Source organism: Pristis pectinata, chromosome 1, assembly GCF_009764475.1.
Source record: "Pristis pectinata isolate sPriPec2 chromosome 1, sPriPec2.1.pri, whole genome shotgun sequence".
Classification (NCBI taxonomy): Eukaryota; Metazoa; Chordata; class Chondrichthyes; order Rhinopristiformes; family Pristidae; genus Pristis; species Pristis pectinata.
This window is the reverse complement of record NC_067405.1, coordinates 127,596,170-127,624,125: the sequence shown is the minus strand read 5'-3', so window position 1 is coordinate 127,624,125 and position 27,956 is coordinate 127,596,170. Positions and strand designations below refer to the sequence as shown.

Below are 27,956 nucleotides of genomic sequence, written 5' to 3'. Positions count from 1 at the left end.
TCTATCTATGCCCATCGTGATTTTATATACCTCTATAAAGTCATCCAGCCTCCTGCGCTCCAGAGAAAAAAAGGCATTGCCTATCCAGTATCTCCTTTTAACTCAAGTCCTCCAGTCTTGGTAGTATCCTTGTAAATTGTTTCTGCACCCTTTCCAGCTTAATGGCATCCTTTCTATAGATAGGTGACTAGAACTGTGTACATTACTCCAAGTGTAGTCTCATCAACATCTTGTACAGCTAAAACATGATGTCCCAATTCTTGCTCTTGCTACCCTGACTGATAAAGGTATCTGTGCCAAACACCACCCTAAAGTGTCTCACCATTTTCAGGGAACTATGTATTGTACCCCTTGGTCTCTTCTACAACACTGCCCAGGGCCCTGCCACTTACTGTGCAAATCCTGCCCTGGTTTAACTTCCCAAAATGCAACGCTTTGCACTTGTTCAAATTAAATTCCATCTGCCATTCCTAGGCCCACTTTCTCAGCTGATCTAGATCCTGTTATAATGTTAGATGACGTCCTTCACTGTCCATTATGCCACCAATTTTTGGTGTCATCTGCAAACTTACTAACTTACAAACTTACTACATTCTTATCCAAATAGTTAATGTAGATGAACAACAGCAGACCCAGCACCAATCCCTGTGGCTCACTGCTGGTCACAGGCCTCCAATCTGCAAAATAACCCTCCACTACCACCCTCTGACTCCTCCCACCAAGCCAATTTTGTATCCATTGGACTATATGATCTAACCTTCTGGACCAGCCTACCAATCAGGACCTTGTCAAAGGCTTTTCTAAAGGCCATGTAGACGATGTCTACTGCCTTGCCAGTCCTCTCGGTCACCTCTCAAAAAAAAACTCCTATTCATGAGACACCATTTCCCATGTACAAAGCTATTACTAATCAGTCCTTGCCTTTCAAATGCTGTCAAATTTAGATCCTGTCTCTCAGAATCCCCAGCAATAACTTTCCCACCACTGACGTTAGGCTCACTGGCCTGTAGTTCCTTGGCTTGTTCTTGCAGTGCTCCTTAAATAAGGGCAGAACATTAGCCCCCCTCCAGACTTCCAGTACCTCACCCGTGGCTAACAATCATGCAAATATCTCTGCCTATACCTGACACGTGCCTCCTCTTTCTTGACGAGAGCCTTAATATCCTTTGTGGACCAGGGTTCCCTAAACCTGCCAGCCTTGCCCTTTGCTCGATCAGGAGCATGTTATCCTGAACTCTCCCTTTCTCACTTTTGAAAGCCTCCCACTTGCTGGATGTCCCTTTACTTGCCTCTGCCAATCAACCTTTGCAAGTTCCTGTCTAATAACATCAAAATTAGACTTGCCCCTATTTTGGATTTTAACTTGTGGGCCAGTCCTATCCTTTTCCATAACTATTTTAAAACTAATAGAATTATGGTCACTGATTCCAAAGTGCTCCCCTACTGACAATTCAGTCACTCACCCTGCCTCATTTCCCAATAGGAGGTCCAGTGTTGCTCCCTCTCTAGTAGGACCATCTACATGGGTATATAAAAATAAGAGGCACAGGTAGGCTAGATCTTTTTCTTGCGGTAGGAGTATCAAAAACAAGAGGACATAGGATTAAGGTGAGAAGGAGTTTTAAAGGGGATTTGAAGGGAAGGTTTTTTTACACAATGATATCTGGAACTTGTTAGAGGAGGTGGTGGAGTCGGATATAATTACTGTGTTTAAGAGACATATAGACAGGCACTTGAACAAGGATTGCATGGAAGAATGCAAAGCTAATGCAAGCAGATGAGAATAATGTAGAAGGGGAAAAGGTCGGCATGAACGTGGCTAGCTGACAGGCCTGCTGCCTGTGCTGCACAGCTCTGACTCTGTGGCTCTAATTAGTATTGAAAATGTTAGCTGCCCTAATTAAAATTGAGCAGACTGTGTGAATGCCACAAATATTTTGCCAGCAAGTTGTCAGGCAGTATCTCGTATCTGTCAGTGGGTATTAAATGGTGAAAAATGAGTAAAGAACAAATTGAGCAGCAGTGATCATTTTTGCCCTTGATGTTTGTTTGTAAAAGTTAGATACAAAACTAATATTTTGGATAATCATAACTCCAAAGCCTTAGACTTTGGGATTCCGTTCTAAGTGGCGTTTGGTATGAATGCTGCTTCCTATAGTTGTTGGAAATGACAGCAACCAAGAGGAAGTGGCCTTGCTGCTTCTTTGAAACTGTTCCTATTTGTTATCAGGTGCACTTTTTCCCCTAAAATTGTCTTTTTTAAAAAAAACCTATTTGAGATTGTTTTTGAGCAATTTTTTAAAAAAATGCTGTCTTAACACCAGCATTCTCATTTTCTTTCCTCTCTCCTGCAGCAACCACCTCTTCCTGATGTACATTTCCATAAGTAGTGGTTACCCTCCAGCATCATGTCCAAGGTTGTCATCATGGTGTAGGTGTGGCATGTTGGTGGTACTGCAGAGATTCTGCTCAATCACTAAAACAGTGCCTGATGTTTCTCTGTATCTACCTATTGCTTTTTGTAGCACGTTTTTCCTTCAATTGGACTCAGATAGACAATTGATACAATCAAGAACAGGAGAACTCTGACCAAATTTTAAAAATGGGTATCACATTTCAGTGTAGAATCATTTGAGTGTTTCCATCCAAATATAAAAGATGATTTTAAACAGGAAAATGAATGTATAAAAACCCAGCCCTTTCGTCTTGCTGATCTTAATATCTAGATTCTTGCTGGTACTTTGTTTCAATTAAAGGTAGAAGCTTACTTTTTTGAGGGCCACCCTTGAAGGAACTATTTGTTTGATCTAATATTTACCATAGAGCACTCACTGTGTTGTAGATTGGATAATTGAAGTCTTACCAAACAGCATTTTGGAAATGGTACTTGGAATTGGCAGTGTACCACTTCCATTTAGTTTTTTCAAAACAAGATTCACTCCTGAATGTGGGCTATCTTGAGAGATGACAAAAAGTCTGTGAAACTGAAGCCTTTAGAATCTTGCACTATTTAGCTTTTAGGTCCAGTGTTAGAAAATTGTCATTTCAGGGAATAGTTTTCTTGGCCTTCCTTCTCTCAGTTGTATCTATGTCAGTACAAACCAAGTGGAACAGCAGACCACATCAGATTGCGCAATGGATGTGAAGCAATAATTTACAAAAATGACGATAATTGACCTTGAAATTGTAACCAACCCACCAAACTGCAAATGAACTCTAATCTCTCCTTGTTTTCTTAACAGCAATTAGAGATTGTTGAACGATTCTTAGAAGCAGCAGAATATACTGCATTATATGATATTCTATAGTGTAAAACACTTCCAATTTGCTAAGAGAAAAGTTAAGGGAGCCACTGGTATTTGAAAATAAAAATGAAAAGTGAAACATAAAGCAAAACATTCTATGATACATGAAGTGCTTATGCCAAATTTCAAATAGAACCAGTCAGAGCAGTTAGTTTGAGCTTCTTTCATTGGCTGACTTCATCATGTTTCCATCTTGTAAAAGAAATGATCAGTCTTGAATAGAAATTAATTCCTTCCAGATGGTTTAGTAAGTGCGGTTTCCATGAATAGTGATACCCTGTGCGTCATTGCAAACTGACATCTGCATTATGAATGATGAGATCTGTGATTTTCCCCTCTCCCAACAGTTGATATATTAAGTTAAATATTGGATCGGCTTTTTAAGCAGTTGAGTTGGTGTAACTTCGTATTTTGAAACCTTTTGAACAAACTTACTGTCGGCAATTCCCATTTACAAAATCTTATTGGATGTGATTGGAGTTCTTATAAACTTAATGTTCACGGAGTTTTTCTCCTGTCCCCTTTAGAAGTGGCTTCCTCGCCTTTGTGTTCTCCAGTGTATTTCGCTTGCAGACTGTGAAATTCCCACTCTTGTTTTTCCAAGCTTCAGTCACACCATTTGACATATTGATCTGCACCCATACTGTTGAAACCTTGACTCGTTGTGGGGTATCCTAGCCTAAAAATTTAATTCTCTAATTTCAGAATTTTACATCATAATGCAACAGGGTTATGTAATTTTACACTGAAGTGCTGGGGTAAATAAATCCCAACTAAAACTGAAGACTTGTTATGATGTCACGAGAGACTGCAGATAATGGAATCTGGAATGAAGAAACTGCTGGAGGATCTCAACGGGTTGAGCAGATGTCCATATCCAGCACCACCACCTCCATCATTTCCATCAGCTGCAACTGGATCCCACCACTAGCCACTCTCTCTGTGACTCCCTGATCCGCTTGTCACCTACCCCGGCACATTTCCATCCAAGTGCAGGAGGTGCAACACTTGTTCCTACATCTTGCTCACTTCCCTCCTACTCCCTCCCCCACAGCCCACCCCCCCTCCCTGGCCATCCTCACCACCATCCGTGGACCTCAACAGCCTTTCCAGGTGAGGCAAAGATGCATGTGCACCTTCTCCAACCTTGCCTCCTACATTCATTGCTCCTGGTGTGGCCTCCTCTGCATCGGCGAGACCAAGCACAGACCAGCAACTGGTTCACAGAGCACCTGCGCCCTGTCCACTGTGGCCATCCCGAGCTTCCAGCTGCATGCCATTTCAACTCCCATTCCCATTGCGACTTGTCTGTGCTCAGCCTTCATGCAAGGGTGAGGACCAATGAAAACCAAAAGAACAAAATCTTCTATTCCACCTGGGTGGTCTGCAACCCAATGGTATGAATGTTGAATCATCCAGTTTTGGGTAACCCTTATCCCCTCTGTTCCTCTCTCTCTGTAACCTCAAACATTAAACCATTTTTGTTCCCTTTCCTATGGCCCCATTACCCATTTTGGTCCTCTCCCCTCCTGGTTTCTTTCACCTACTACCCACACATTTCACCCACTGGTTCCCTCCACCACTCTCCCTCCTTCCCCACCTGTTTCCATCTGGCTTTTTTTTCCCCCTTCCACCTATCACCCTCCAGCCTCTGTCTCTCAACTCCTTCCCTCCCCCTCACCCACCTGGCTCCATTTACATCTGCTCATCATCTCTCCTCAGTCCACCTATCACCTCCCTGCCCCTGTCTCACCCCTCCCCTTCATAGTGGTTATGTTCCCTCTCCACTCTCAGGCTCTTGACCTGAAACATCGACAGTCCCTTCTTTACCCCCCCCCCCCCCCAACACACACACAGATGCTGCTTGACCTGTTGAGTTCCTCCAGCAATTTGTTTTTTTTCTTTGCTATAAAGATTTTTTAGTTTTCCACCAAATTGGAGCAAGGATGATGCCTCAGTTTTGAGAGGAGTAGAAATAGCTGACATTTTTTTTCAATGTTTATAACCAATGAAGGTTGGAGGTGCTGTGGATAGTGTAGAAGGTTGTAGCAGGTGACAACGGGATGTAGACGATGCAGAGTTGGGTGGAGAGGTGGCACATGGAGTTCAATCTGGAAAAGTGTGAAGTGATACACTTCGGAAGAATGAATTTGAAGGTGGAGTACAAGGTTAATGGCAGTATTCTTAGCAGTGCAGAGGGATCTTGGGGTCCAAGTCCATAGATCCCTTAAAGTTGCCATGCAAGTTGAAAGGGTAATTAAGAAGGCATATGGTGTGCTAGCCTTCATTAGTTGGTATTGAGTTCAAGAGCCGCGAAGTAACTTGCAGCTCTGTAGAACTCTGGTTGGACCACTCTTAGAGTATTGTGTTCAGTTCTGGTTGCCTCATTATAGGAAGGACATGGAAGCTTTGAGAGGGTACGGAGGAGATTTACCAGGATACTGCCTGGATTAGAGAACATGTCTTATGAGGAAAGGTTGACTGAGTTCGGGCTTTTCTCTTTGGATGGATACAGGATGAGAGGCAACTTGATAGAGGGGTACGAGATTGTGAGGGGATGGATAGTGTAGACAGTCAGCACCTTTTCCCCAGAACTGTAATGGCCAATACCAAAGAACATCAGTTTAAGGTCAGAGGATGAAAGTTTAGGGGTGATATCAGAGGTAGGTGTTTTTTTTTACAGAGTGGTGGGTGTCTAGAACACACTGCCGGAAATGGTGGTGGAGGCTGATACAATAGGGACATCCAAGAGACTCTTAGATGGGCACATGGATGTAAGAAAAATGGAGGGTTATGGGCTGTGTTGGAGGGAAGGGTTAGATTGATCATGGAGTAGGTTTATATAGGTTGGCACAATATTGTGGGCTGAAGGTCCTGTACTGTTCTATGTTTAATATTTAAATTGAGCATGAATGTCAATATTCCCTGGTTACATGCAGTATCTCTGCTTTGCTTGTGTCTGTTGGCAGTGAAATGCACTATCTGATTTTTCTCCAGAATCAAGAGAATTTCTCTAGATTTCTGATTTGGTGCTAAATGACCTACTGTCTTCTGATCTTAGTTCCCACATTGTTAGGATTGCTGTAAATTGCAGCTTCAATGGCACAAGCAAGTTGTCACTGTAACACAATACAGACTGATGGGGCTAATTGAAATTTCTCTGCAGGCACGGTAGTGTAGTGGTTAGCGCAATACTATTACAGCGCCAGTGACTCGGGTTCAATTCTGGCCACTGTCTGTAGGGAGTTTGTACGTTCTCCCTGTGTCTGCGTGGGTTTCCTCCGGGTGTTCCGGTTTCCTCCCACATTCCAGAGACGTACGAGTTAGGAAGTTGTGGGCATGCTACGTTGGTGCTGGAAGCATGGTGACACTATGGGAGTTTCTCGGGGTGGTGTTCAAGGTAAACAATTTTTAGCTGCTTTATCGATGACCTTCCTATCAGCAAGTCAGATGTGGGGATGTTTGTTAACAACTGCAACATTCAATTCTATTCACAACTCCTCAGCAAATGAAGCAGCCCATGTCTGCTAGCATTCAGGCATGAATGTTAAATAACGTCTGTGCCACAAAAGTATCAGACATTGATCATCAATAAAAGGGAATCTTACCACCTACCTTGATGTTCAATGGCATTTACATCAATATGCGGTCCTGACCTTCAGCATTGACCAATCACGTAAATGCCATGGCTACAAGAATGGGTCAAAGACTGGGCATCCTGCAGTGAGTGACTCACTTGATATCCAAGCCTTTTCACCATCTATGGGGCACAAGTCAGGTGCATGAGGGAATACTCTCCATTTGGATGACTGCAGGTCCAACGACTCTCAAGAAGCTTGGTACCGTCCAGGACAAAGTAGCCTGCTTGATTGACCAACCCGTCCACCACTGGTTAACAGTGGCTGCAGTATGTTTCATCTACATTATGTGCTGCAGCTACTCTCCCAGATTAGTCTGATGTCACCTCCCAACCCCTGTCCTCTAACATCAAGAATGTCAGCTGCAACCGATACATGGGAACACCACCACCTGCAGGTTCCCATCCAACATGCACACCATCTTAATTTTAAATGTATTACTGGTGCTTTATCATTACTGGATCTAAATCCTCAAAATCCTAACACAATAAATAGTGTGGGAGTACTTCACCAGAATGATTTGACGACAGTTTGGGATGTACAATATGTGATGGCCAGATTTTAAAATATTAATAAAATAAAAAAAAGAGTAAACTCTGCTCTTAGGTGGCATGGGATCTATACCCACATCAATGGCTGTCATGTTTCTTGCACTCATTCAGTACCGTGAAATGTCAGCAAAAATTGCATGCTCAGTTTTGATTTTGCTCTCTTGCCGAATTAGAAGTGAAAATAGATGGTCTGACTTTGTTTTAATGGAACACTGTAAATTAACATCGGCTTGCATTTATCTCACAACTGTCATAAAGTTGGCCCACAAGAATATTATGCCACTTCTCATTTCAAAAGATGTCATTTAAACCTTCTGTAATGCATTTTGAGAGATTATAAGGAAACATCAGACAAATTTAAGTAATTGTATCATTTTAATATGATATGGCCTATTTGTAGCAAATTCCTGAATTTTTATGTTCCCCTTTGTCCTTGATCTGTGTTTTGTTACATATTTATCCTGCTGTAAGAAAATCTGAAAACATATAACAGAGAAATTCTGTGTTTTCTGGAGGGCTGATAACTATACAGTTACTATGTAGCACGTTTTCCAAAGACCATTTTTCACTTTGGTTGAGGGTTTTGGTCACAGATCCACAATTTAAAGGAAATCTTTTGATTATTACCCTCAAGACTTCAAAGGGTGCTGTAATTTATCAATGTGAATGCATAGTAATGAAAAGCATTGTAATTTCATACTGATGGAATGAAGTTTGTACTACCTCTCTTAAAGCAGAGATTGTTTGCTCTAACTGTCATGCGGTACTCAAACCTGCGCATTTACGATGACTGGCAATTTACAGTTTGAGGGACTCTATTTTCTTAGTTAAGTTAATGCTTTCATTTGGGGTTGCCATTGAGGGATAATTTTAAACATGGTAAAATGCTTCAATATTTTGGGGGGAAATAACGTACAGCTTTTGTTTTCAGTCAAGTCTCGCATGGTCTTGCATTCAAGATGACAAGTAATTGCTAAACATCATGACAAACATGATAAAACTCTGCAATTGATTGAAGTTATGCAATAAATACAATCCAAAATATGACCGGTTATTTTTTCTTGAAAAATAATGTCCAAAAATGTAGGAGATTCTCTTTAACCCTCAAATATGAGTGTTTCAACGTTTTGATGGTGAGAATGTTATATAAATTCTGGCTGTTTGAGCATCTTTTGCTTTCAATTCTTGCAGTTTGATCTCGTTATTCCTTTGATATTTTAAATATAGTTTTTTGATTACTACAAGTAGTGAGTTTGAAAGAATGTATAAAATTGTGTGATTCTTTTCTGTGGCAGGGGTCTAAACTGACCACAACAAAATCATATGTTGGAGTAATTGTTGTGTGTCTGTTATCGGACAAAATGAGATCTTGTGAAACAATGAAAGTTTTTCATTCCTTTAACTGTTATGCATCAATGTCTAATGAGAAGTTTCATTATTGGGAGTTTCACATGTTATTGATCTGCATGGAGGAATAAACAGCAAAACTATTTGAAAAATAGATAAGTATTAAAAGTAAATGGAGCATAGAACTGTATAGCATAGGAGCAGGCCCTTTGGCCCACAATGTCTGTGCTGACAATGATGCCATTTAAGCTGCACATGGTCTATATCCCTCAATTCCTTGCCTGTTCACATGTCTATCTGTCCAGTATCCAGGGAAACTTATGTATGACAGTCATGTTGATGTGCCTGCATTCAAGATGTGATAAGCTTATTGAGGGCCTGTTTCAAGAATGTAGTCCTTCAGAAAAAAAGAAAATGTGTTTCTGAGCGTTACAGGTTCTCCTTTATTGCCACATGGTTAAACAAGGTAAAGACTTAAAACCACAGCACTGAGAATCTTTCAGAGCATAAGGTGGTAGTCATTTTCTCTGTACCATCTGGTAGCCTCCACAATGGTGCTTTGTTTCTCTGGCAATCTTCTGAAATGTGGAAGTGTTTTCCCAATTTCACTAATTATTAAGCTGCAACTTAATGCACTAAGGGTGTATCTGAGCTCTCTTGATATTGAAGAATTTTATCCTTTATCTGGAACCAGTAAAAATCTAATCAAAGACAATGTGTCATCATTATAGGGTTTGTGTGTAAAATGGAACCAGATTAATTTTGCAAAATATTTGCGGGTGTCAGTTGGAGAGAATATATCAGCAGCATTTTCAAGTGCCTTATTCAGAAAGTTGGGGAAGAGCTGGGCTATATTATTGAGCTTTTACTAGTTAGAAGGCACTAGCATAATAAAATGACCATGTTTTGCAGTAAATGATTTTGCAGAAGTTAGGTGCTTTACATTTTTTCCACCAAATCAGAGCAAAGATGATGCCTCAGTTTTGAAGGGAGTAGAAATGTTTAATATCGTAATCAGGCATGAATGTCATTATTCCAACAACTGCTGTTCCCTCATTATACGTGACATCTCTGCATTGCTTGTGGGTGTTGGCAGTGAAATGCACAATCTGATTTTGTTTTTCTTCAGAATCCAGAGCATTTCACTAGATTTATTTTGTTAGTGCTAAATGACCTACTGTCTTCTGATCACAGTTTCCACATTGTTAGGATTGGCATTACTTGCAGCTGTAATGGCGCAAGCAAGTCATCACTGTAGTACAATACAGACTGATGGGACTAATGCAAATTTCTCTGTAATTTCAGTGTATGTGGTGACAAGTTTTCTCTATAGGGTTCAAGAACACCTATTGATATTTTAGATGAGATTCTTTGAATGTTCAAGGCCTTGCAGCCTACTCTTTGTACAAACTTATGCCTATTTTGGAGGGAATAAATTTAAATTAAGTATTTTTAAATAAAATAACAACTGAAATTTTTGCACGACCTCAATTTGAGGTAAGTTTGAATTAAGCAGATTCAAATTGACAATACACTGCACACTAATACCATCGATTATCTGGTTACTACTTAATTAAAATTGATGGTGTTCAACCATATGGAGTTTGAATGCCTGCCAGCTTTGTGTGTACTGCATGTATTTGTTTGTTTTGAATAAATTTTCAGTTACTTGTTCTTTAAAGTACATATATTCTTAAACAACAATTTTAGATGATTATATTGCATGTCAAAAGCCTGAAACTCAATTGAATTATCCAGGCAAGATTCAGTGAAGGGTCAGTTGTGCTATACTCTTACTGGAGCAGTTGTATCCCTCAGTGATGCCAGCACACGTCTGAATGCTAGTGCTGTTTGTTTTACTGAAAGTATTATATTGACCTAATGGAAATAGGAAATGAATAGAAAGAGATAAGCAAATGGCTGGCACGTCAGAATTCAAGTAGTTACCTGACAAAGTCGTGTGTTTTTGCGTGTGCTAAGTAATTATTTAGACTATACATAATGTTATGATGTGGAAAACATACTAATTTGGAAGTTTATGTTAATATATTAAAGATGGATCAGAATGCTCTTGATGGGTGAGAATATTTATCCTTGTCTAGAAATGGTGAACTCCAATCTTAAGGGGATATTGGTGCAGACAGTTGCTTGAAAAATTGTGATTAACGAGGGTGAAGTTGCATCAAGTCCAATTATTATTTTCTACATTCTCTCAAAATCTGCCTCATGAAATGCCAATTTTCCTCTCATTTGGCTAAAATGTTTCTCTTTGACTTTTCCACTGCATCTTTCTATTAGATGTTTTATTGCTTTATATTGGGGGAATTATGGAATCAAAAATAAACTAATCTGAGTTGCAAATGTTGGAAAATGGATTCCCTCAAGGGTTAGTGCTTGGACCACTCATTCATAATTTATTAGTAGCAATTCACACATAAGGAATCAAGTGTGCAATTTTTAAATGTGCAGCTATACTATTGGGAAAAATGGTCAATAATGGTGGGCATGGTTGCAAAATGGCCATCAGCAAGTTTTAGCTTGTACAATTGAGATAATGCATAATTGTAATAAAAGTAAGGTTGCAAAACTTTGATCAACAACAACTTGCATATAGACTATGTTGTGTATAAGTTAAAATAGCAAAACATGAAAAGGTACCTTACAAGAATGTTATCAAACAAAATTTGATACCATGTCACATTCGAAAGTCTTGAGATTGAAAGTTCAAGCAGATAGTTCTCTGGAGCCCTTTAAAGGGGGGGGGGGGGGGGGAAATGGAGCATTAGCTCAAGGAATAATGGGAGTTTGAGCTGAGGGCCTGACTGGCATTGATGAAGTAATTAAATATGTGAATAACCATATGGCCAGAATTAGAGGAGTGAAGGTATTGGGTGCTGTACATCTATAGGTCATAGAATTGTATGGCATGGAAACAGGCCCTTTGGCCCACTGTCTGTGCCAGCCATCGTGTATCTATCCATACTAATTGCATTTTGCAGTATTTGGACCATATCTTCTCTGCCATACATCAAGGGGAACATTTCTCTCTCTCCTATTAGTGCACCTCATAATTTTGTACAACTTAGTACAGTCTCCCTTCAGCCTTGTCCAGTCCAAAAAAAAGAAACACAACCTATCAAATCTCTCCTAATAGTGAAAATGCGCCATCTCAGGCAGCATTCTGGTGAAGCTGTTCTGCGTGCTCTCCAGTGCAATCACATTCTTCTTATCATGCAGTGACCTGTGGTCTAACTAATGTTTTGTATAGCTGTGCTATAACTGCCCTGCTCTGGGAAAGATGAGGCCATGAGGGTGTTATAAAACAAGGATAAGAATACTAAGGTTACAGTGTTACTCAACTGGAAGCTATTGGTGCAGGTGTAAGCATGTTCTGATATGGGTGGCGGAGTTTTGGATAACACATTAACAACGTAAAACCAGGGATTTTGGTCATGTGCTGAAAGTCTGTCCTGCCATTTCTGTTCTTGCCTCCTGTTGGATGTGATGGAATCTGCATTCTTCCGCTCTTTTGTTTGACTGCACTGCTTTGCTCTGCTCAGCGATTTCTCTATGGTAACAAGCTGAACAGCTCACATTCCATTCAGACTATCACTACACAGCAGGTGCTGCCAGTCCCCAGCATTGGGCCACCCTCACCCTGCCAGCCAGGAAGCAGCCCCACATCTCAGCGCTGAGTGTATTTTCCAGTTTGCCCAACACCAGCCCTCGCAGGCAGCCTTTCCATATGGAGTTGTGCATCATTTGTTGCTGTGAGTGTGCAAGCAAAGGGCATGGCTGTACCCCTGGTTTCTTGCATGGTAGGACCCAGCAATGGGAGGGCTGGGTTTTGTGCCAGGTTCCAGTATCCATGTCTCCAGCACTGTCAGGAAAGAATCTCTCTGTGCACGTTCACTTAAATGTCTACTTGTGTGACTATAATGACCACTCTGAGTGCTGATCCCATTAACGCTATCTTCTCTGGGAACACATCTGGAGTGTCAGTGTAATTTTAGAAAGACCTGGTGTTGTAAGCTTAGTAGAAATTCAAGGTAAATATGTTGAACTTGTATGATATTAGATCAAGGTTGGAGAACTGCATCCTCTTCTGGATGTCAGTTATAAAGCAGAGAAATGGGCCCTTTGCCACACCAGATCCATGCAGACCTTTTTTGCCCATCTAATCCCATTTGACTACATTAGGACCATATCCTTCTATGCCTTGCCAGTTTAAGTGTCTGTCTAAATCTCTTAAATGTGGTAATTGTATCTGATTCTATCTCTTCTTTTGGCAGCACGTTCCAGATATCAGTCACTCTCTGCGCTTCTTTCAAAATAAACGTGACCCCTCAGATCCCTTTCAAAACTCCTTCCTCTCACCTTAATCCTGTGCCCTCTTATTTTTGATACTCCTACCATGGGGAAAAGATTCTGATTACCTACCTATGCTTCTCATAATCTTGTATACTTCTATCAGGTCACCCCTCAGCCTCCTTCACTCCAGGGAAAACAAATTCAGGCTACACAATCTCTCCCCGTAAGTAAAGTCCTCCGATCCAGGCAACATCCTGGTGAATCTGCTCTGCACACTCTCCAGCACAATCATTTCCTCCCTATCGTGTGGTGACCAGAACTCCACACAATTGTTCAAGTGTAGCCTAACCAGTGTTTTATAAAGCTGCATCCATTGCAAATACATGAAAGTGACATCTAAAGTTCATTAGAATAGTGGGAAGAAATGATTGTAAGGTTGGAACAGAAAATTAAGTGCAATATGAAGCTGATAAAAGTATAAAATACTTGGAGGGAGTTAACGGGTAAAACTGTTATCACTGGTTGGTACATTGTCTGCAAAGTGGCATATGTTTGGAATTATACTGGATGGTTTAAGTGGAAAACTTTTTATTTACAAAGGGATTTATTGACCACTTGAACAGAAACATGTCTTCAGGTGGAGTCTTGCCCCAGCATTGATGTCTGACTTCAAGATCTTGTGCTAGAACTATGAACGTATTCTCATTGCTACAATAAATGTACAGGCACACCAAATAAATTAACTAGTTAGTGACACATCGTATCAAAGGGTAGTAGAATGATTTAAAATATTTTCTTAATGTGATTGAAAGTGGCACCAATTAACAGCATAACATAATCAAGATTGGTTTGAATTAGGCAACCTTAAAAATAATTGTACTGCAGTGTAAACAAAAAAAAATTTAATTTATTCCTAAATTATCATTGCCTTTCTTTTTCAGTATCCATATGCGATTGGACTACTCCTCGCTTCAAGCTGGTGCATCCTTGTATGTCTCAGTCGACTTTATATGGGGATGCATTCTGTTTTGGTGAGTGAATCATGAGATATTTAGCTGTACTGCTTTTGGTTAGACCTGTTTACTGTCTTAAGAGGCTTGAAGTATAATAAATCAGTTAATAAGCACAAGCGCACATTGTCAGTATTGCTACATTCTGCCAGCTGTCACTTTGAATTTGCAGCCACTGAAGAGTCCTGGTCATTTTGAACTAAACAGATGTCTAGTGATGTAAAATTCTTCTAATATTTTGTTTAATGGTCTGTTTTTGTTTTGCTTTCCTTTTTTTTTCCCTTTTAGTAGTGACACAGATTTTCTGTGCCTTTATAATTTGGTCTTGGTAGTATCAGAATCATGACCATAATTCATCTTGTCATATGATGCCCATTTTCCATTATAGTGTGCAGTGGGTCTGCATCAACAGTTGAACTATTCTTCTAACATACCAATTACACTAAAAAAAAACAAACATTGTTAATGGCTGGTTAGTTTTCAAGCAAGTATTCAATGTCTTCCAAACATTAATGACTGCCAGAAAGTGACTCCCTGCCGCTGTGGCCAGAACACAATGGTATGGAAGTTTGCCAGAAACTGATAGGCGTAAATTTTTTTGTATTAGCTACCTAGTGCTGAGATATACTATGTCTTTGGTTTTTCAGCAGATTTTTAATGTTAGATATCTCTTTAATGCAATTGAAGTAGAAACTGACTGTCTTTAATCATGCATTTTACTTTTGTTCTAAAACTTTCAAGATGTATTTAATAATTATCAGTGGTGTGATTTACAAAGCATTGCCCTACCCCCAATATCTGTCCATTCAAATGTTGACTCTTGGTGAAGTCACACCTGTACACTGATCCTGTCCTCACTTGTTGCATTGCTATGTACATGTACACTTCTAGCCTAAAGGCACTGAGGCGGGTTATAATGTAGTGCTTCTGTTCCTCCTGCTCCTGAACTGAAAAACTTGAGATTGTCCAGATTCAAACCTGGTCAATCTCTTGGCCTATATAGTGAAGCACTGTGCCAAACATCATAAGTAATCATTTGGCCTTTGAGGAATTACTACTTTTTCTTTTTCAATCTTTTTATTAATTTCAAATTAGTACAAAATAATATATATAACATTAATAATTATACATCTGGTGCAAAGAGATCAGGATAGCAATCATAACAGTTAATATATATAATCACAAGGAGTAAAAAAAATCTAGATCTCCCGCTCTCTTATTAAGTGAACAAATACAAAAGGAAGGATTGAAAAGAAATTCAATTATATGAAAAAAGAAGAGGAATTACTTCTGCAGCAAACGTAAGAAACCTTCATCAGGAAACTGGCTGCATCTTTGTAATGCAGTTGTGTTCATTCTGGTGCTGTTAGACTAGAGTCCTAGTTAAAATTAGTGCACAAAAATCTACTTCAGCTAAAATTTTTATAATTGGAGCTAAGGATGACTAAGAATTTTAAGATCACCGCCTTTACTTGCCAAGGCAGGTAATGACTGGCACACAGATTGCAGGTGCTGTAATCTAGAGCAAAAAACAAACTGCTGGGGGAACTCAGTAGGTCAAGCACCATCTGTGGAGGGAAAGGAATTGTCGACATTTCGGGTTGAGACCCCGCATCAGATACCTCCACAGATGCTGCTCGACCCGCTGAGTTTCTCCAGCAGTTTGTTTTTTGCTCCGGCTAGTGACTGCATTTGTCATACACCCTGGAAGTGTCTGATTCATATTTGATTGTCTCATTCATGTAAAAGTGCAAGTCTGCAACAAGGGAACTGGTTTCCATTCTTTATCTAAACATGTAGGTGGGTGTTGAGTTCCAGTAATACAAGTCGTAGCTTTTTGCATCAAATAGGTAATGTTTACATTGGAGGAATGGAGCAACTGCCTTGTTGGTTGAAGAAAGTTGTATTATATTTATTTAGAACTGAAAGACTGTGTGCAAATGAAGTGGTGAGCACGTCCCAATCCAGAATAAAGTGAGCAGTGTATGCTGTTCTTCACAATGTGGCCAAGGATATTGCAGTCATTTAGCATGAAAGTGATAAAAGGATTTCGGCAGCAAATCAGCTGACGCAAGAATAAAAGTCGGCAGTATTATGAAAGGAAGACTATCTTTGCAGTGCAGAATATATGGGTAGAAGCTCATCTCAGTGTTGAATGAGGCAGCAAGTTTCCAAATGATTAATCAATTTGGGGTGGGGGGAAAAAGACTAAAGCCTGCTCTGACGGGAAGGAGTTTGTACTGTATGCTAAAGATAGGGGTTTTGGTCCTTTAGATGTTTAAATGGCAAAAATTACAGCCCACCCAAGAATGTAAATCAGATGTGCATGTGACACATGAAACCTTTTGGGAGAAGCTCAGGACTGATGTTTGATCTCTGGGAGTGAATGCGGAGGCAGAGAGGGGAGCTGCTGGTGCAGATGCACACCTTCTGATTTTGTAACTTGAACAATTTTGTTATATTGAAATTTAAATATCTCTGGTTAAACACTGTGTTTCAGTAAAATTGTCTGCTATCCAATGACTTAAGACTTACTAGAGCTTTGGGGTGGGGGGAAAAAGCAAAACTGTTCAACCAATGTCATGGATGTACTTCATTTGATTTCTACAATTATGATTGGGCATTCCTTGCCATGGATGCCAAGATTATGACTTTGGAAGTGGGATGATTAAGTTCTGATTGAAAGATCTGATTCTTAAAATCTCTGTTGCTTTTATTACGTACTCAATTTGTTTTTACAAATTTTCTGCTTAAATCCAGCATGTTTAGACGTGCTGAGAAATTGGTGGGATCACAGTACACGGGCATGTGAAAGAGAAGCACTAAGCAAATGTACTCCATGTGATAAAGGATCAGGTTTTCTATTTCTATTTTGAACGCTCTCGCTCACTCTCTATCCCCCTATTCTTGTGTCATTATCTGTCTGTGGTTTGCTGTACGATATCTTGTCTTTTTCTTTTAATTCTTTGAATTGCAACTACAAATTAATGCACAAGCTTTCAGCGAAGTTGGAGAGATATTTAAAAAGTCTAATACATAAGGATTGACATTTTTCTATCTCATTATATCTGGTTGAGTAATTGCAACTATATCAACTAAAGTACTTTCAGTACCTTGTATGAAATTGGTTTTTTGCTTAAAATACAAATATAATTCAAAATGCAGCGCATCAATCCCCTTTGGACAAAATTGACTTTTTACTTGCTGAATGATCTTGATCAATTATTGTTGAAAGTCAGTGAAATTTGTCAGGAATAATCCCTTGTGAATTGATTTTAGCAGGGACTAAAAGCTATCAAATGTTGGTAACCAATCCTAAAATGGTTGCTGTCGTTCAGATAAATTGTTTCCAAAATTGATATTTTTACGTAGCAAAAACCACAAAGCAAGTACTGTACTCCAGAGCAGGCTGTCGGTGGAGCTTTCAGCTACAGAGCCAGTTTTGAAAGGTTCTCTTGTCCTCTTGATACTCTGCTTTAACTTGTCCTGCTCAGATTTTTTTTTGAGCCGTTACGTGTGTCTAACATTAAATGGCATCTTTGAGTCTGATGGGGTATTTTTATTCTAGTGTTTAGTTATGTCAGTCTCATGACTCCTGGAATCTGGATTTTTCATTGTTTTTCTTGAATCTGTTTGCAATGCTGTAGATAAAAGCAATATTATTTTGACAGCAGAATAAAAAAAGGGGAAAACAAAATACAAGTTAAAGGAGGGAAGTATTGTTCATTTGACTACACCCATAAGTCTCAGGAGTTTTCTAATTTGCTACTGCCCAAAACTTTCAGCAAACCACACCATACTTGTAAGTTCCAGCTTCTAATCACAACAGGAGATGTGAAGAAGGCATGGATTTTCTTTGTTAAAGGACATATATGCTTTGTTTCCATGTCTCCTGATCTTGAGTTGGTAAAAATGCTGCTGGTCACTTTGGTGGTCATGACCCAGGAATAAGAAAGTCAATCAGTTAAGAGAAATAGAGAGCTGTCTCTCACCTGTTGGGAAGAGTGTGGACTTAAAGTGAGAGTGATATTGGGCTTAGCTGTAGCATCAATGCTTGGTCAAATAATCTGCCCATGTACCACATCAAGGTTTATGCCCATCATTGGGTCAGACTGGACCACACCAATTTGATATCAGCAATTGATCACACCCTTGGCTCCGAGTTGAAAGATTCTGGGATCAAGTTCTGTTCTAGAGACTTTCATATAAAAATTTAGGTTGTCATTTGAGGAGAATACAGCAAAAGTGCTGCACTATGGGCACAATCTTCCGATGAACCATTAAAAAGAGTCCCTGCAGCTCTTTCAGGCAGATGTTTTAAAAAAAAATCCCATGGCACTATACTGATAGAAGACTGAGTTTTCCCTGTTTTCTGGCCAATATTTATTGTATTGTTTCTTAAAATAAAATCTTGTCCTCATTGCATCATTCGTTATGGGCATTAGTACTGGGTAAATCGGTGGCCACATTTACAACATTACAACATCAACTATCCTTCTAATGTACTTTATTGACCATAAAGCACTTTGGGACTAAAAGGTACATGAAAGTTGCAGTTTTTTTTCTTTGTGACATATTTATTAAATAATTCAGGATCACATCTGAGGGTAAAGATAAACCCCATTCTTTTATTCCACTGTTCAGCTGCCTTGCTCCTGCACCTTTGGCTACAGCTGTGTGCAGTGGACTTTTTTTTTTGACATTTAGACTAAAGCAATTCATTCAGCTGTTAAAAGGCCTTCCCTATTCCTGAACCCGTTTCTTTTTGTAGTTTCTCCTCTCTTCCCTCAAGATAAGCTTTCTCCAAGCTCATCTTGTCCATGAGATCACCCTCCTGTTCAGACTCTTTCTATTAATCTTCTGTTCTGACATTGTTGGGGTTCCCTTGCCTCAGTTTTCATTTCAGAATACTGTGGTGCCATTGCCCACATTTCCAAATTGTTGCTTCATGTTTAATGTTAATTTCTCCTCAAGTCTTAACGGTTGAACAAGTTCAGTATCCTAACTTATCACAGCAAATTGGTTCAGCTACTATGTATTTAATTGTGATCTTGATAATAAGCACTTTAAAGTCCAAAATAATTATCATCATGTTAGTCAATAGGTGACTACAAAGGTGTAGTTTACGGAGTACCTCATGGATGATTTACCAGTAGCATGCAAGTTAAAATCTAAACAAATTACGGAAGTGTGGGATAATATGAAGCTTCAAATTAGGCAATGAAACCACAATAACTACCTTACAACAGTTACTGGCCTCTAATTGTGTTCTGTTTGCTAACATGCACAACTATCATTAGTGAATTGATGAGTTATGGCTTTAATTAAAGAAAATCTGATTTTTGGCTTTTATGAATCAGATAATGCATCAAACTAATGAGTCTTTTTTTCTTTTGATAGGATGTAATTGCTGGTGTGCTTTACAGCATTCTAATCCTGATCATCTTCCACCCAGCTTTGGACTTAATTGACAACTTCAACTTAACCTGCAAGTATGCCCCTTTATTCATCATCAGCCTTCACCTGGGAATGGGCCTTTTTTCATTTACCTTGGACACATGGAGTACATCTCGTGGAGATACTGCTGAAATTTTAGGCACAGGAGCAGGTATCGCTTGTGCTTCTCACGTCAATCACATGTTTGGCATATTGCCTGACCCGCCACTTGTTGCTCTACCATTTTCTCCCCCCTCGATCACATTTAATCTCATCGCAAGAGCATTTCTACGTTTCGCAGTTGGGGTTGTAGTCCTTTTATTGACCAGAGCAGTGCTGAAAGCAATCACTATCCCCCTGGCCTGCAAAATATTCCGTATTCCATGCACTGACATTCGCCAGGCACGAAAAAGAATGGAAGTAGAACTTCCCTATCGTTACTTGACATATGGAACAGTAGGATTTGTGGCCCTATTCCTGGTTCCCTGCTTGTTCAATTACCTGAACCTCTCTTGATGGGAGACGATGTGCTTTTCACAGATTCTTCGAAAGAAGGAATGCAAAGTTTTAATGGGGTGGGGGGAGGAGAGGGGAAATGGTTATATATTCTGCCTCAACCCTTTTGAGCTGCCATTTACTTGGACACATGAAGCCTGGAAGGTGGCAAGAGGAAAATAATGGACATGACCAAAATGTAAGCTCGTTACTATTCCCACTCTCAAATAGAGGCTTCCTGAGGCCAACCATTCTGAAGAGAACATGAGGAGAATGAACTCTTAATGATTATGAAAATTCTTCTTAAATTCCAGCAGAAGCTGATTAAATCTGTGCAGAATGAGCTCAGTGTAATATAATTGTAATAGACTCAAGGTTCAGGTATCTAACAGCTTATTCAATTGTGCCTTTTAGTTTATTGCACAAGAATTGCTGTAATTTCTGCAGTGATCATAAATTTTAAATGCCTCAGATAACTTGTGCAACTCTTGTGTTCCTGACACTTCCTTGTACACTTATTTAGTTTTAAGTTTTAGTCTTGATACTTGTTCATTTTTGGATCGCATTCTTAATTTGCAATTTAAACTTGCTTTCAGAGTACTGGAGTTGTAAAAGGAGTTTCATCTGAGTGCTTAGATGCATAATTCTTTTCAGTTTTAGATGGACCTACTTCTACGTACATTCTAAAATAAGAAGCATAAGGTGCCACTATCTCTGAATTGGATCTCTTTGTATACAAGTGCATTCATTGGGTTTAAATTTTCTCTCTGATCTCCTTGTTAAACCTTTATTGCTTATGTCTCGCATTTAGAGCTATTGACCATTGGAACTTTCTTCATGTTAAAGGAAAAGATAAAATAACTGGACATTATGAAAGCCAAAATTAGTGCTTCACATGTTGGAAGTTGGACTTCGCTCCAACCAAAAGTCCTCTGATGGACGGACTTGATTGTGAATGTTCTCCAGTATAACGAGTCTTTTCTGTGCCCTGAGCACTTGTTTAGGGGAAAATGCTGCAATGATGTATTCGTCTTGTTGCTTTAGGCATTGAAAAATCATACCTTTGTTCTACCATTGATTCACCATGCTATCCTGTTAAATGCAGATCCTATAGGTTGAACAATCTGAGACTTAAATAATGAAAACAGCTGTTGTTCTAGATTTGAGCCTTGAGCATTATTGCATGACTTCCTATTATGGTAGCCAAGATCACATATGGTACTAACTGTGTTACTGGTGTTTGAGTCACTGAAGTAGACCTTGTTTATATTTTACAGTGTGGCTTTGCACCCTTGCTCTATATGCAGTATGGGATCAGGTTGTCATGTGTGGTGAGCTTGTTAGTGTAAAGATCTCTTCTAATAAATAATGTTTTTGACTTCTTCAATCTGTAGATTATGTTATCATGGATAACCTGATACCCTTATTTGAAGATTGCAAGTAGATTGTGTATTAATTGAACCCTATACTTTTTGCATGGGGCTCTGCAGTTCAGTGAGCCCTACATAAAAGCTACATTTTGTATCCATCTGTTTCTCAGCCCCTGTTTAATTTCATTTTTTCCCCCAATCTTCCAGAATTTAAGTGATAATGGTAATCCTGTCAAGAGGAACTTGAGCTGTGCTTACCTTAACATAGCATTAATCAAAACCACATTGTTACAACACAAACTATATTAAAACAAAACTATTTTGTTTAACTTGCAGTATGAAATGCTTTCTCTTTTCCCTTCTCCATACTGTTTGGGCCAATACCAGAAAGTCCAATGGGAAGAATGCTGACCAGTTCCTTTCAAAATGCTGTCATTTGCTCATGTCTAGAGGAATTGTTATTACTTAATTGATTTCAGTATAAAAGTGCGTTTACGTACAAGTGTTCTGTTAAAGGAAGTATCCCTTTGTTGAAAGTTAGGTTTAAATTGATTTTTCTATACATAAGATTGCAGAACACTGACAAGCAGGTGTCATCCTTTCCCTACCATGCAGCTTTACCCTTTATTGAAAATGAATGTTGGTCTTATCTGTAAGGAGTTAATAGATGTAAAACCAAATAATATCCTTTTAGAAAGTTTATGCTGCGTAAGAGAGAAAACATCCCATGGATCTTATCAGTGACTACGATGGGTTTCTAATGGAGAAATCCGTCAAAATATTCCTGAATATTCTTTAGACTTTATTTTAACAGGATGTGCAGATTGAAGGCATTTCCCTCACTGACTTTTTAAGTTTAAAAAAAAAAGTAGCTTAACAATATATTTGTGTAGGTTGCATAATCTGTCTTGGGGTAGTGTATCTCTCTCATTGTGTAATTTCTAAAATTACTTTTTGGGTAGAGATCTACTGAACCTGATTTGACCCTGTTTACATCTCAAAATTTTTATATGGAGCTAATCTGATCTGATTAGAGCCTGTGATATTTGTTTACTTTTACAGATCAACAGTATTCCATGGTATTGGGGCATGCTTTGTTCCTATACCATTCCATTAAACCGTAGATGTATTTATGAGACTTGCTGTCAATGGTATCACTGTATTCATAGGATAGGATATTGAAGGATATTATGAAGGGAAGTAGGGAGGAATGATTTTTATAAATTTGTTCTTTAAATACTTCCCACAAACCAACCAACCCCATTGATTTTTGTATTTAGCTAAAACCATCAAATGTGATTGAGGATGATGTGACAAATTGCTGTACTCTCTACATGTGATCATATAAGCCAAATGTGCAGCAAAATATAGAAGCTGTAATATGCTTGAGCAGTGTAGTAAATTTGGAAATTCTGGATATATTTGGTTTCCAATTTAGAAGCTTAATGTGATGAATTAATTTATTCCCACGGCTCTTGGTGGTCTTTCATCTTTAAACTTGGCTTTCATTAATAACACCTTTTCAACTATTCCTTGCCAAGATCTCAGACGTTATTTGTCGACTAAGAGTAGAGTTGAAGCTTCTAACCTGCTGAAGGTGATGTCACCAAAATATTGGTTTGTTTGCATTACTATTAAATAGCTGCTAAATGTAGGAATCTGAAATTGACTCCAGAACAAACAACGTCCATGAATATTGACTTGAAGTTTGATTTGTTCCCCCCACCCCACCCCCACTTTTCCCAAAGGTAGCACAGTGTTTAAGGAGACCATATACCACCTTCACTAATTTGTGAAGCCAATACTACGGTACCTGGCTCAGCATTCGGGATGCGCTCCCAGGAATGAAGGTTCTCATGGAAATGGCCATGATAGCATTAGATGTTATTTGCTGTGCTGGGGACACGATCTTTTAACACCACTTGTTTGACGTGATGGGAGCTGCTCTCTCCCCTCTCTTTGGCCAGCCCTGAGACTCCCTGTGGTACAAAGCTCAACGATAGCCACTGGCCTTTGAGCTCATGTAGTAGCTTTCATCACATCCAACAGGAAGTGATGAGAGAGGCCGTAGAATCCGGGCAACCTGTCAACACATGGAGTAGGTGCTGCCCGTCCTTAGCAACAGCTGCATTCAATATGCCTGCCGAAATGCTGCTGTGAGCTGCACGTCCCAGTGCTAAGCAGCCATGCTGCTTGCCCCGACCAGCCACCTCTCCGCACCACCCATGGAACTGTAAGAACGCCAGCGTGGGACAGGGTTTTGAAACGTGGCATTCAGCCGGAGCAGATTTTTTTTTAAGGTACGGGTGGGGAGGGGTGGTATGTACCTCTGCTTAGACAGCAGGACTAAGAGTGCTATAATGAATAAGTGCTCTGCTGGGCAGCATGAATTAGGGTACTTATGAGTATCTAGCTCCATGCTGCACTTTAATGAATTATTGGAGTTGAAATGTCAGGAAAGGTATTTGCAATGGTCTCAATGTGGCCATAAAAGGAAAATTGGCTCTGTCTTGATGCTGGCTAGCCATTAAGCTCCAGAGGAATAAATAAATGCAAGTTGAATAAGGTCACATCTGACTGCTAGAACAGTGAGCAGCATTATACCTCAAATGTGAAAAACCTATCTTGGCTGAAGTAGAGTGTGTTGCTACAACTCATTGAAATACACCAACCTGAATTGTGGTTTCTAAGAGATGGGTAAAATGGGAGTTACAGTATTTTCTTATCTGGATTATTCAGTTTTCATTCTTTGCAAATGAATGCCATTCACAATCTTGCAGTCAGGGATTAATATTGACTTTTCTACATCTTTTGATTGAGTTAAGTCTGTTCTTGATCTGTTGGCAGAAGGCTTTGGTTTTACTTTGTTGTCATTGCACCTTTTCACCGACTATTCTGATGGTGATATTTGAGGCCAAGAAGGTATACTATAATGACAGCTGCACTTGTACACATACCCAATTTTTCCATTGCTGGAAGGGCTAAGTTTATAAGCAAGGACTATCTATCCATATTGGCATTTGCTGGTTCTGTTAAGTATCAGTGGTGCAAGTACTTTTATCAGCTCATGACATTAAGAGGCAAGATGTGTGCATTACATAAGATATCCACAAAGGGTTCATGAATTAAGCATTGATCATTTTATGCAAAAAGTTGACTTGGCCTGGTGCAAATGTACCTTTTTTTTGTTCCAAGCCTTACTACATGTGGTTGAGTTGTGGAGAACATTTTTCTAAATGCTTACTATTGTTTTAATGGATTTAAAATATAATATATGGTTATCTTGTCAACTTTGTCAACTACATTTCAGATTATATGAACAATATAAATAATCCATTGTAAAATTCGAATTGAAGGATAAATAGTCCCATGATGCCTATGAACAATTAATTTTTTGGAATGCTCCCTCCTTATTCCATGTCAGTAAATGAAGCTTGTTTGAATTTGGGGAGCATAATTGTTTAATTTTTTTCAAACTGTTAAGTGTTATAACCAAAGCAGACTGCAACACTAAAACCTGTGTACCCTTGAATGGTGAAACTTAATGAATCCAGAAGTGGCTCATAACTCTCTTGCTTGCATTTTAACAACAAAAGTATTAAACTTGTTTTTTTATGCGGTAAGATATGCAGTGTTTTTTTGACATGTTTTGTACCACTTTCCTATTCATACACACTAAAAGGGTTTTGATTTCTCAGCACTTTGCAATGGTGCATGCTGTAATGTAGAATTGGTGAATCACTTGAAACTAAAGTGTTTCTTTAAACTGTTATGGGAATAAATGTTTAAAAAAGAATGGAAAACGGTTTTGAAATTCTGAAATGCTCCAGTCCTTAAAGGATTAAAATATTTTGAATAAAACATGTTTATTTATTAAAACACTGTGCAATTCCTTTGCTTAAATGCTAACTAATTTAAGATTCTACATGATGTACAATTTGGTTAAGAATTATAGTGATTCTTTGAAAATGTTTTGTCCGTTAATAGCAAGGTCCAAATGTTCTTGTACCAAGACCAGCTGATTGTCTCAACTACTAACTTTGCGCCTTTGACACAATTCCCTTGCACATATTTAAAATTGTCATCCAATTGAAACAGTATGAACGCTCAGGCTCCAAGCCAATTGGTTGCTGTGATAAATTAGATCCTTCCAAATTGAAATGTGAGAATGCATTGTGTACGGATGGAAAAGGGGCTGACGAATCTGGAAAATGAGCTCTGCCCCAGGATTGGTTTGAGGGATGCATTGGTACTCAGAATGTAAATCACACTGGCAAACAGTGTATCCAATAAAAAGTTCTGATGAGTATGTGTTTCTAACAAATATGTCTCCACCTGCCTACAAACTTTCCATGCAGCTTAGTCATAATAGATCCTGTCATTTCAACTAACTGATTAAAATGGCAAGAGATGCTTAGAGTTGTGGAATTAGTTCTGGAGTCCTGGTACAATAGCAAAGCACATTAACAACCATGCAGTTGTAGGGAATGGTTGGTTGTCCCTTTTGATCTTCATTTGAGCAATCATAAAGACTGTGAACTTTACAATGAATGCATTAGTGTATTTCAGATTGTAATCATATGGCTGTTATTGACTAACTGAATTTGAATTCATTTGAAAATGGTCCAAATTCAAAAAAAAATGCATGATTAAAAATCCTTCAGTGTTCACTCTGCCAGAATTTCTGCATGTGGAATTTTTTTCAAATTGAACAGGATGCTGGAAGGGATTAAAATTAACTATTTGCTTCCTTTGCTTATTCAGAATTGTTTCCTATTTACTCTCTGATCATTATTAAGCTTTCAACTGCTGTTGATGCATTTCTGTTAACTGCTGTTGTCATTTCATTCATCAGGCAAGGTAAAGCTATTTGTTTAATTAACTTTTTTTTCTTTTTGCTGACGTGAGTTGCATATTCATTCTCTTAACCATTAAAACTTAAACTAATTCAGTACAAATCTATGAATAAAACAATGATGATGTTTGGTTTTCATCATTGTCAGCTTTTTTGGGGCTTCTCTTAAAACTAATTCAACCATTCTGGAGTGCTGGCATTTCAACTTAAGTTCATTAGAGTTCAAACACTTTAGCCCACAGTAGTATACCGCCTCAGCATATTCATAAAAGAAGTTGGAGTGTGTGCTATGAATTGATTGTGGAAAATAATTACTTCGCATTACAATGAAAGAATCTTCATTTTTCAGTGGGCAATTCAGGAGGTGGGTTGGAGGAATGGGTCTTGAAGGAGAGAATGGTGCAATTCTTCATTGTTAAAATTCTTAAAAGCCCATGAAGGAAAAGAAGACAATTGGCAATATATATGACTGAGTAAATGTACTGATAATTAAGTATGTTTAATATTACTATTTGAATGTTGAGCTGTTTTAAATAAAGATGCACTGCATTCTTTTTTTCAAAATGTAGAACAAAAAGGTATGCTTAACTACCACCTGAACATTTTTTGTCATGTTTCTTTTCCAAAGTCTAAAGACCTTTTACTGCTTTTTAAATGTCATTCATCTGCTTTGAACTCTGGCTTTAAGTATTGTAAATTTGTATGCGTTAGTCACTGATTTTTTTTGCTCTCTCCCCACTCCCTCACAAAATACTGTTATCTCAGCTCTGCCAGTCAGCAATATCTTGTGTGCAGCATAGCTCACAATTCACTTGAGTAATTGCAGTTTGCACTTTGCACTGTGCTTAAAATAAAAAGTACAATGAGACTGGTCTGACTGGTGTTTATTTTATGGTTTGTTTTGGTGAACAAAGTGCTTGCAGAATTACTCCTTGGTTAGTGACTCCTGATTGTACTTGATGTTGTCTGGTTATCTTCAATTTTTTTTATGAGCTCTCAGTGAAACTGTCTGAGAATTCAGACGTTAAGTGCTGTTCACCATTAACCTCGTAACCTAGCGTGAAGCATTTGAAATTGGCCACTGACATTGAAGGGTGAATAATTAGTTACCTAGCTCTGCATTCTCTTCTGTCGGCTTGTTTGCTCCTCAACATTGATTGGATACTTTGATTAATCTGGCTTGATGAACCATATTTCCTTATGAAGTAGACGGAGGCCATTCAGCCCATCAAATCTATGCCAGTTTTCACGGCAATCTGATTCCTTCCCATTGATTTTATCTGTAACCTATTCTCCCTACATTCCCATTAACTCCCTCAGATATATTACAGAGAGAACATGCAAACTCTACATCGAGACCAAAGGAGATGAGGATTAAACCCAGATCTCTAAACCAGTGAAGCAGCAGCTGCACCACTGTGCCATCCCAAATCAGGGTCAACCACATTGGTAGTTCTGCAGTCATGTAACAGGCCACAATCAGGTAAGGATGGCAGATTTCTTTCCCTGAAAAATATTAGTGAACCAGATGGATTTTTACGACTATCCTGCAGAGCTTGCCATCATTCAAATTCAATTTTAATCTACTTGAACTAACATTCAAATGGCAGATGGGAAATTTATTCAGTGAGTAATCCA

General features: G+C 38.9%; 1 protein-coding gene across 1 annotated transcript in view; it reads left to right on the top strand.

The window, feature by feature from the left end:
- Positions 1–27,176, top strand: part of sgpp1b (sphingosine-1-phosphate phosphatase 1b) — a 37,822-nt gene extending 10,646 nt beyond the window's left edge. Inside the window, exons 2-3 of the mRNA XM_052012813.1 lie at positions 14,094–14,183; positions 19,563–27,176. Coding sequence (XP_051868773.1) covers positions 14,094–14,183; positions 19,563–20,114 — 642 coding nt within the window. The 3' untranslated portion in view covers positions 20,115–27,176. The remainder of the gene's footprint in view (positions 1–14,093; positions 14,184–19,562) is intronic.
- The last annotated feature ends 780 nt before the right edge of the window (positions 27,177–27,956 follow it).